This window comes from Azolla caroliniana, unplaced genomic scaffold (assembly GCF_043228905.1).
Source record: "Azolla caroliniana isolate FFs.n. ecotype wild unplaced genomic scaffold, voAzoCaro1.0.p SCAF_4, whole genome shotgun sequence".
Lineage (NCBI taxonomy): Eukaryota > Viridiplantae > Streptophyta > Polypodiopsida > Salviniales > Salviniaceae > Azolla > Azolla caroliniana.
The window spans coordinates 25,381,187-25,390,288 of NW_028230439.1; the positions used below are offsets into that span (position 1 = coordinate 25,381,187).

The 9,102-nt window shown below is 37.2% G+C and overlaps 1 protein-coding gene across 2 annotated transcripts; it reads right to left on the reverse strand.

Moving 5' to 3' along the window:
* Window positions 1-384: 384 nt before the first annotated feature.
* LOC147865640 (trafficking protein particle complex subunit-like protein) lies at window positions 385-8,316 on the reverse strand. 2 transcript variants are annotated; one of them, XM_087318509.1, is made up of 12 exons: window positions 7,841-8,316; window positions 7,283-7,367; window positions 4,634-4,764; window positions 3,735-3,837; window positions 3,627-3,641; window positions 3,378-3,523; window positions 2,702-2,897; window positions 2,436-2,510; window positions 1,764-1,880; window positions 1,589-1,633; window positions 1,400-1,498; window positions 385-726 (listed from the first exon to the last, which is right to left on the reverse strand). In XM_087318509.1, exons 1-12 carry the CDS (start codon window positions 8,125-8,127, stop codon window positions 706-708), a joined length of 1,320 nt encoding a protein of 439 aa, XP_087174635.1. In that variant the 5' UTR covers window positions 8,128-8,316; the 3' UTR covers window positions 385-705. The 2 variants fall into 2 exon arrangements, 1 of the variants encoding a protein (XP_087174635.1); XR_015529673.1 differs by lacking the exon at window positions 385-726 and having other exon boundaries at window positions 1,404-1,498; window positions 1,764-1,840.
* Window positions 8,317-9,102: the final 786 nt, after the last annotated feature.

Consider the following 9,102-nt stretch of genomic DNA (forward strand, 5'->3'; position numbering starts at 1 on the left):
ATATGTCATCAAACACCAATTTCTATGTTTTGTCTCTTGCACGAAGCATTCAATTCTTACACCATTATTCCACCAAAATCACTCAATGGGATGGGTTGTTAGGAAGTTGATACACTTTTAAATTCCTAACAATGATTACGTGTGTTTAAAAAGTTCATGAAAAGTGCAAATGTGGCATGACCTAATTGATTTGGTTAAATTTTTCAAAAGTCCATTTGAAACACCGGAGATTGATGTTGCTACAGCAATATGTATCGATTGTTCACAAATAGGGTTTTACCCACATTTTTACTTCAAACTTCATGTCTCCTAACAAAAGCCTTCGCATATCAAATACGGCCCAAGGGACACTTTCAGAACCCTGACACAACTAGGGTAGCATAGCATACACTTGCTGATGAAAGGAATAAATGAAACAATTGAACATCAACAACCATCCCCCAGCTACCATTACAAGTTAATATAAATTCACACATGAGCTTGTGTGATTCAAAGAATTGAATAAAAGGAACAGTTTCCTACTAAATAAATGCTGCAAGAGGGGTGACATGGGACCTCCATATCAACTTGAATAAAAATCGATCGCATAAAATATTTATCTGGGATGATGTTGATGACAACGAGAATCAAGGATGTATTCCGAATGTTTTTGTAAACATACAATCATAAACAATGTGTATTCTTTGGCTATAGCTTTGCAGCAAATTAATGTGGCTCAACAAACACCTAACACAAGAATAAAACCAAAAATCAGTGGGTGAAATGATGAATGCCAAGATGTGAATGTAAAAAGACATTATATGCTGAGGCACATTGTCGCAGCATAGCACATGAAATTTTCACACTGAACTAATACACAAATGTATACAATGTACATAAATACAAATATCCACGCATACATACTCATAGATACACATATATAAACATGTGTACAACATAAATACATAGAGACTCACATATATACAAACACTCTTTGTTTTTGTGATACGTCATACTTTCAGTGGGAAACCTCAAATTTGAGGTGAAATGATAACAATATAATCAGTATCTGTCGTAAAGTGGTAAACGACAGAGTGTTTAAAGCCTTGATTGAGATCATAGGTTCGCATATTGTAAGCACCATTATTTGGTTGGGACATATTTTCACATGTTTGCACAAGTTTTTCTCCACACTTTTTAGTCTCAATTGAGATCGTGAGTTCAAACCTAATGAGTCCATTATTTGAATGAAATACATCTTCACAAGTTTTTCACCACCCCTTTATTGAGGTCATGGATTGCAACCTAGTAATGCATTATTTTGGAAGCAAGAACATGCAATAGTTTCTCCTTTGATATATGATGGGGCTTTCATTTCTTTTTCATAAACCAAGGAAAATGCAAAAATGATATAACTAACCTCTGTGGCAAACGATGTATCATATGGTTTTCCATCACGCCCATCAGTAATTCGTATTCCAGCTATCTTTTGGACACCCACGGCTGTGGCAACAAGAGACTAGAAAAGTCCACCCAAGCAATATTTATATCAGCAGATTGTAATATCAACCCAACAGCATTTTACCAAAGCTATAAACTTTAAACTTACAAGATTCAGATCAGTCGTCATAAAAGGTTCCAACGACGGAACAACCTGAAAGGGCACATATATTTTCACAGTTACTCTGGAACAGTATAATAATGCTGGTTACGCTACCATGATATATTCTAAGAAAAAAAGGACTTGCACTACAATAAGAGAAGACAAGATGAGAAACACTAACCATTTCCCAAAGACCATTAATCATAATGCCTCCTTTACCCTCAACTTCGTCTTGGATTATAGATATTTGCAACGGCCCTAAATATCGATCGGTACGGTTGTTCACACTTAGATGTAGCTGAACCAATATAATCAGAACATAACGCATTGAGTACAAGACACAGCCTAGTACATTTTGATAGATTTTTATGTTCAAACTTTTTTAAATATAGTTATCTTGACACATTTTCATATAGTTATAAAATCTGGCATATTTTTTCTTCTGAAGCTTCTACATTTCCACAACACAGATTTTCATGCAGATTCAGAGGATTTTAAGAGCACACAACCATCAAAATTTCTCTCCTTTTCCAGGTTTTAAAAAAAGATCTTTCTATTTTAACCCACTTTTCTTTCTATATCCTGATTTTTAAGGAACTTCACATTTAAATTATTGTTTTTCAATAATGCTCGTGGTTTTTTGCTTTCATGATGCTACGAGAGATGGAGCTCTAGGTGGTGACAATATTAAGGAACTATGCAGTGCCTCATCTCCGCAACACAGCAGTAAAAGGAACAAATAGGAATGATGATATGTTCACAACACAACAGTAAAACTTGAAATTTACCAAGAAAGGTCTCTCAATAGGAATGATGATATGTTCACAACACAAGAGTAAAACTTGAAATTTACCAGGAAAGGTCTCTCAATAACCACATGGGATGGTATTTTGACTACTCGAACATCAACCTCTTTCTGAGGTATACCCTGCAAAGAAATCACAAAATAATTGATTTGTGGTCATAAATATTTTTCTTTCCCCCCTGCTTAGTTTTGCTACTCCTAATTTGTTTTTTCCACTCTTTTTTTTACCCAATGAATTCTTCTTCTCTTAGCTATGATGGAAAACTTGAATTTTCTGAAAATAATGCCTACCGTCAAGTTTTGCCAAAACTTACACTTCCTAAGATTTGTTGAGTTTGCAGCCGACCAGGTTCACCAAGTGTTGTTCGCCAAGTAATATCAAGCTTGCCCAATGTATTGCTGTTCTCAAATCGCATTGAACCAGGTTCATGGACATGTTGCTTCAACTGGTACAAATAGTTGCGGACCCCACCATTTGCTCTTATTACTTGTGATTGCTTCAAAAATACACTAAAGAATAAAGTATTGAGCAAATTACTAATCTACTATTGTGCTATTTTTTAGAAATACTTTCAAATTATTATATGCCTTTCTCTATCCATAAGCTCGCCATCAACCTCCCTAATGATGGTCCTTCATGATATCCACTACTCTAAAGCCAGTGTAAGAAAGCTACCCTATCGATGATTCTAAGCATTTGATGAATGTAGTGGGTAGCACGAGAGATGCATCAATACTCAAAATTTATTAGGAATTATTTGAACAATTGTTATTGCAGATCCAAAAGAAGCTTGGAGGAAGAGCCACAGAAAATTAAAACTAATCACAACATCACAGTGAGATCATTATTTTTCACGTCAAATTCACTCAAACCTTCATTCCAACCCATGTAACTACAAATCTCAAGAAGCATTTCAATTTAAATGGAGAAAGCATTGTGTATCGAACAAACTTGAAATGGGGAAATGCTGAAACAGAAACAGAACTTACTTTTCCAAGGAATTAATTGATTGATTGTCATGTTCAGCTTGAATAACTGTCACTGTCCATGGTGCCGCTGGCTCAAAACGTACTTCATCCATAAATAGATGTGCTTTAGTGTGGTTTTCTATGCAAGCTTCAAGAAATGTGTTGTCCTATTGGAGAAGGGAGCAACAGGGGGATTGAGAAATCATAAAAAGCTACAAAAATGAAAAATGAAAAATGAAAATTATAAACAAAATTAACAAAATTTATTACCTTGACCGTGCGCACCTGGAAACCACACAAATGACATAAAACCCTTTGAGATAATAAACTGTCATGTCCAAAACAGAATCCAAAAGCTTTGTAGAGAATCAACATTACCTTCGTGCGTACAGAGAGGGGGTTTGCTGCTACAAATTTAAAATACTGCGGAAGATATTTGCGTTCTCCTTCATGGTCAGTGTATACAGCCATACACATTAATCTGGTATTAGTAGCAATCAAGAGTAACATGCTTTAAGGATTCCATACTAGCGTGGGGTAACGGAACAAACGGTTAATTGTAAATGAATGACATTTTTTCATTCAAAAGATAAATTATATGTTCAACCAAAATGCTCTATCTGTAGTCATAATGTTATGAATCTTTAATACACCTTACAAATCCTTAATGATTCCAAATCTTATTCTTTATGTCAGGAAGGAATCTCCCATCACATGAAGGAAAAAACTGGAATGTCATTTCTCGATTGCAGATAGCGTGTATTTCTTTGTTCTTATGTTCCTGTCATGCATGCATACTACAGGGATAGCAGGAACATATCAAGATGAAAGGCTTTTAGTTTATTTCGACTGTCTCCATTTAGCAGTAAACTATGGTCTACCATCATATATTAAGTAGAATGTGAAGTAACTATTCATCCTCAATGAGACTAAGTTGTAAGTTGAGAAATATGATATACTGCCTTGAGGAAGGGAGGGAATGTAAATAATCCTTTTTGAGCAAAAATGCAAATGCTTTTTGAGGAAGGGGAGGGAATGCAAATAGTATTGTTTTCAATATGCCTGTATTCTTGCCAAAAACGACTATGACTAGGATGATGAATGTGCATTTCCCCTTTAATAGCTTAACATTGGAATGAGAAGACTCTTCCTCATTTCTATTACAAATCCTATTTCAAATATGTCATAAACATGCCTCCTCAGATATGAAAGGCAGAATAAATACAGATGCTCCCATATGCATACAAAGCAATAGTGAAAACTGAATAGTTTTTTACGTGTGGGGTCCAAGTTCTTTGATGTCATGCTCAATTATAAAATCATAGCGTCCACTTCCTTTTATGAAATCCATCGGAGCTTTGGAATTGTCTACTAGCATGATCCTTTGTCTTTCTGTCTGAATTTCTGCCTGAATTGCAAATAGAAGTTCAATGAAACAATTTTCGGATACAAACCCAAAGAGTTAAAAGAATATATAAAGTTGATCAATGATCATGATTCATCATGGAAAATTTATTTGAATGAAATAATTTTTGACATCAGCACACCTTAGGTATCCAAGAAATGTGGTCTGTGACGGAAAGTATCTTATTTGCACAGACTTTTACGAGGCATTCCATCATTTTTTACCTTCTAAAGAATGTTAACTCTCATAGAGTCTGAGAGTGGGTGTGTTAGCAAGGAAAAGAATCAGATAGAACAACCAGAAATGAAAAACACACGGGAGAGGGGTTGACAGCTTATGCCGAGGAGAAAACTATATTAATCAACTAAAATTTATCAACATAACAAAATAGGCCAAGTGGGCTTATTATACAAGTCCTCAAGAGACAACCACATTAAATGTGGTTGGTGGAATCTAGTCATAGACATGCACTCGAGTACGATTCTGTCATAAGAGTATCTAATATCCTTAACTAACTAGATGTCACAATCTAGTTCTTCGTGTAACTAGATAGTTCACATGGATTACAATAAAGTGTGCTCACACTTTTTCACACATCGTGTTTTTCTCCATGAGCACATGTTCACATGACTTGGGTTCATTCTCAACACACCCCCTCAAGGTCAATTGTGTGTCATGTTAAGCTTGGTTGTCTCATTGGAAAACTCGGCCGAAGTTGCTTGAACTGCTGGGCCATGGCCTTCACATTGCTCCTATGTACTCGATCTCGATCATGCAAGGTCAATCTCGTTGATCCAAAATTTGTTGATAAAAAATTCCAAGGTGTCAAAGTTTTTCACTGGGCTCATCCGACTGGGGTTTTGTTCCAGGGTTCCGAGCCTATGCTGATATTGCCCCATCTCCCTTGTCCTCTTATCTCTTCACGGGCCGATTCACAATCAGGCTTATCTCGGACTATAAAATTCCAGGCTTCGAAAAATCTTCATCCAATTTGCTGAGTTGAGTCAGAACAGGTGTGTCAGGCTTACTCTATCAATGCTGGTCTCCCTCTTCCACCTTTTGATTATATTGGGTTCTAGTTCTTCATGTGCTCCTTGGTCTTTCTTGGTACTTGTCCTTGTACCTGTATTCCCCCTCAAGCTTAGCATATAGAGTGGTCTAAGGCCTAGATCCACCAAGAATTATCAAGACCTAGTGCCTTTGTGAAAATATTGGCCACCAACTCATTGGCGTCGATGTAATGGAGGTTGATGTCTCCAGCCAATATCCACTCACAGATATAATGATAGTATAGCTCAATGTGCTTAGTTTGGGCATGAAAGACCGGATTCTTTGCGAGTTGGATGATGGTGAAATTGTCGCAATGGATCGGCATTGGCTCAATAACCGATTTGTTGAAGTCTGTCAGCAGTCTTTTATGCGATACAGCTTCGCATGCAGCTGCAGTTGCACCCCTATACTCCGCCACAGTGCTCAATAGAGCCACTGTTGGTCGTTTCTTGCTGCTCCAAGAGATTGCTCGATTGCCGAGCAAAAACATAAATCCCAATGTGGATCTACTGTCAGATGTGTCGCCTGCCCAATCAGCATCCATGAACTCTTCAAATCGAAGAGGTACTCCGTGCCTCTAGAAGATATTGCGATCAAGTGTTCCACTTACATATCGTAACACTATCTTAGCACAATCCATGTGAGTGTTGCATGGGGTTTGCATGGACTGGCTAAGCAGCCCAACTAGGAAGCTAAGGATTTAGCTTGATTTGTAAGCTCCTCTCCACGACTTACACCTGCTGTCATGCAGTAGCACTCAACAACGTTAGCCGGTTCAAAACGGCATCTCCAACTTTGATAGTAGAGCTTGATGAAGGATCTTCAACCTTCACACTCTTTTACCATGTAAACAATGCTAACTGTAGTAGATTCAGGGTGTGCGGAAGCGGTGTTTGAGCAAGATTAGGAATCATAGAAATAACCAGAAATGAGAAAATACACAAGAGGGTGGACAACAGCTAATCCACTTAAAAGAAAACTATATTGATCGACAAAAAATTATCAACGGAACACAATGGGCCAAGTGGGCTTTATATACAAGTCCTTAAGGGACAACCACATTGAATGTGGTAGGTGGAGTATAGTCATAAAACATCCGCTTGAGTAAGCTTCTATCATAAGAATAGCTAATATTCTTTGACCACATTTACATTTGACAACTAACTAGATGTCACAATCTAGTTCTTCATGTAACTAGATAGTTCATACAAACAACAATAAAGTGAGCTCACGCTCTTTTTCACACATCGTGCTTTTCTCCATAAGCACGTGTTTACATGAGTTGCACTTGATTGTCAACAAACCCTTTGGCTACGGAAAGTGATTTTGTAAAGGCATATTTTGTGGATTCAAGAATTAAATGGGCACGACATTAGATATCCAAATCGCTGAATAAAGCTTTCACTCTAATGAAGAGATTACAACAAGAAACCAAGTTTTAACACAACATACTGGTTATGATTGTTCTTGCCTTGATAACAACATCTCTAACATTGCCGCGAGTCTGATTTGCAACGCTGATATAGCTGCAAAATGTCTCTCCTAGGTATATAGATCTGAAAAGCATTGGAAAAAGATCTCTCACACACACATATCTTTGATTCAAATATCTTAATCTAACAAAATTGTTGAGCAAATACAATTGTGCATGGTTCCGAAAAGAATTATTCTAAATCAAATAAGTTCAACAATTCAAATGCATTGTGAACAATTCAAATGGCATAAGTTCCCATCAAACAAGTTTTACCCCAAATGCTTGTGGAAAATTCAAAATTGTCTCATCATAAATAAAACAAAATCATCACGCAATACATACCCAATTATATTGATGACTAAAAAATGCATAAAATAAACTTTTTAACAAATACATAACCAATATTCTTCTACAGGACTCAAAAAAATCATCACCCCAAATAAAAACAAATTTCCTGAATGAATGGTATTATCCTAAATCAAAACAATTTGACCTAATTTTCTGTGGATTGATTCTAAAAGGCGATATATTATATAAAAACCCAACATCACATACCCAAATGCTTGCGGAAGGACAAGGAGGCCTGAGAGGCCCATAGCATCGGAGGGTTGTTCAATCTCGAATCTTTTACTGAATCCTTCTTCTCTGCCAGGTTGGACCAGAGAGGAATGGGAAGAGAGTATGGTATTCAAGTGTTGGGAAGAATTTGGGTCATCGAGAAAATCTTCACCTATCATGAGATCGATGGGATCAACTCGCGTTGGTAAGTCCACCTGGAAGGCGGGGCGGCAGAGACGCATCACTCTGAAGGCCAGAGAATGGCCACCTGCTCCTGAGCTCATCACTGTCTCTCTCTTCTCTGTGCGTTAAAGGTTTTCTTTTATATGTTAGATATTTACAGCTATCCAGCAGATGTGTGCGTAAGGGTTTCTCAGCAGATGGGCGAATTAGGGTTTGCTTAAGGAATCAGATCTCTGATTCGGATGAAACCTGCAAATCTCTCTCTCGCTCTCTAAATTCTTCAAAACACCAAGGATTGCTGCCATCTTCACAACATGTTATGTTTGGGTAATAGGAGACATATATGTACATATGTGATTTGTCATGTTCCGGTGATAGGGACACTTTTTATGTCATGGATTCAACTCACCTTATGTCATGGATTCTAGGCGTGGTTCTATGCTTTCGGCTTATCTCCGAATGCCGATATCTATTAGCTTCTTATCTCCGGATGCCGATATCTATTAGCTGCTTATCTCCGGATGCCGATATCTATTAGCTGCTTATCTCCGGATATCTCCATCCTATTTTATGAGCCCACATGTCATGTTGAGAGGATGCGGACTATGTTAACTCACAAGTTGTGTTGTCTGTTTGGTAGTTCACATTGCCATGGCGCTTTACATTTCACATTCTGTAAGGGTCTGTGGCAACATGAATAGGCAACTACACCAACTTACAACCATGAAGAATGCATAACATATGCTCTTTACGATATGTCTTATTTGTTTGGTAGTTAACATTCCCATGGCGCGTTACATTTCACATTCTGTAAGGGTTTGTGGCAACATGAATAGGCAGCTAGGCCAAGTTACAACCATGAAGAATACGTAATGTATGCTCTTTAGGATATGACATATTGTATGTATGTGATCCTTTGAATGTGTTTATATTTATTCTAATAACCCATGCATGTATTGGCTCCTATTGCCTAGCTTCATAGGAGCCGCATTATATAAGTCATTAGGTAAATGAAAGAGAAGGATGTACATTGAATTTGCTTTTAGGTTGTGCATGAATATATATTGTATTTTGAA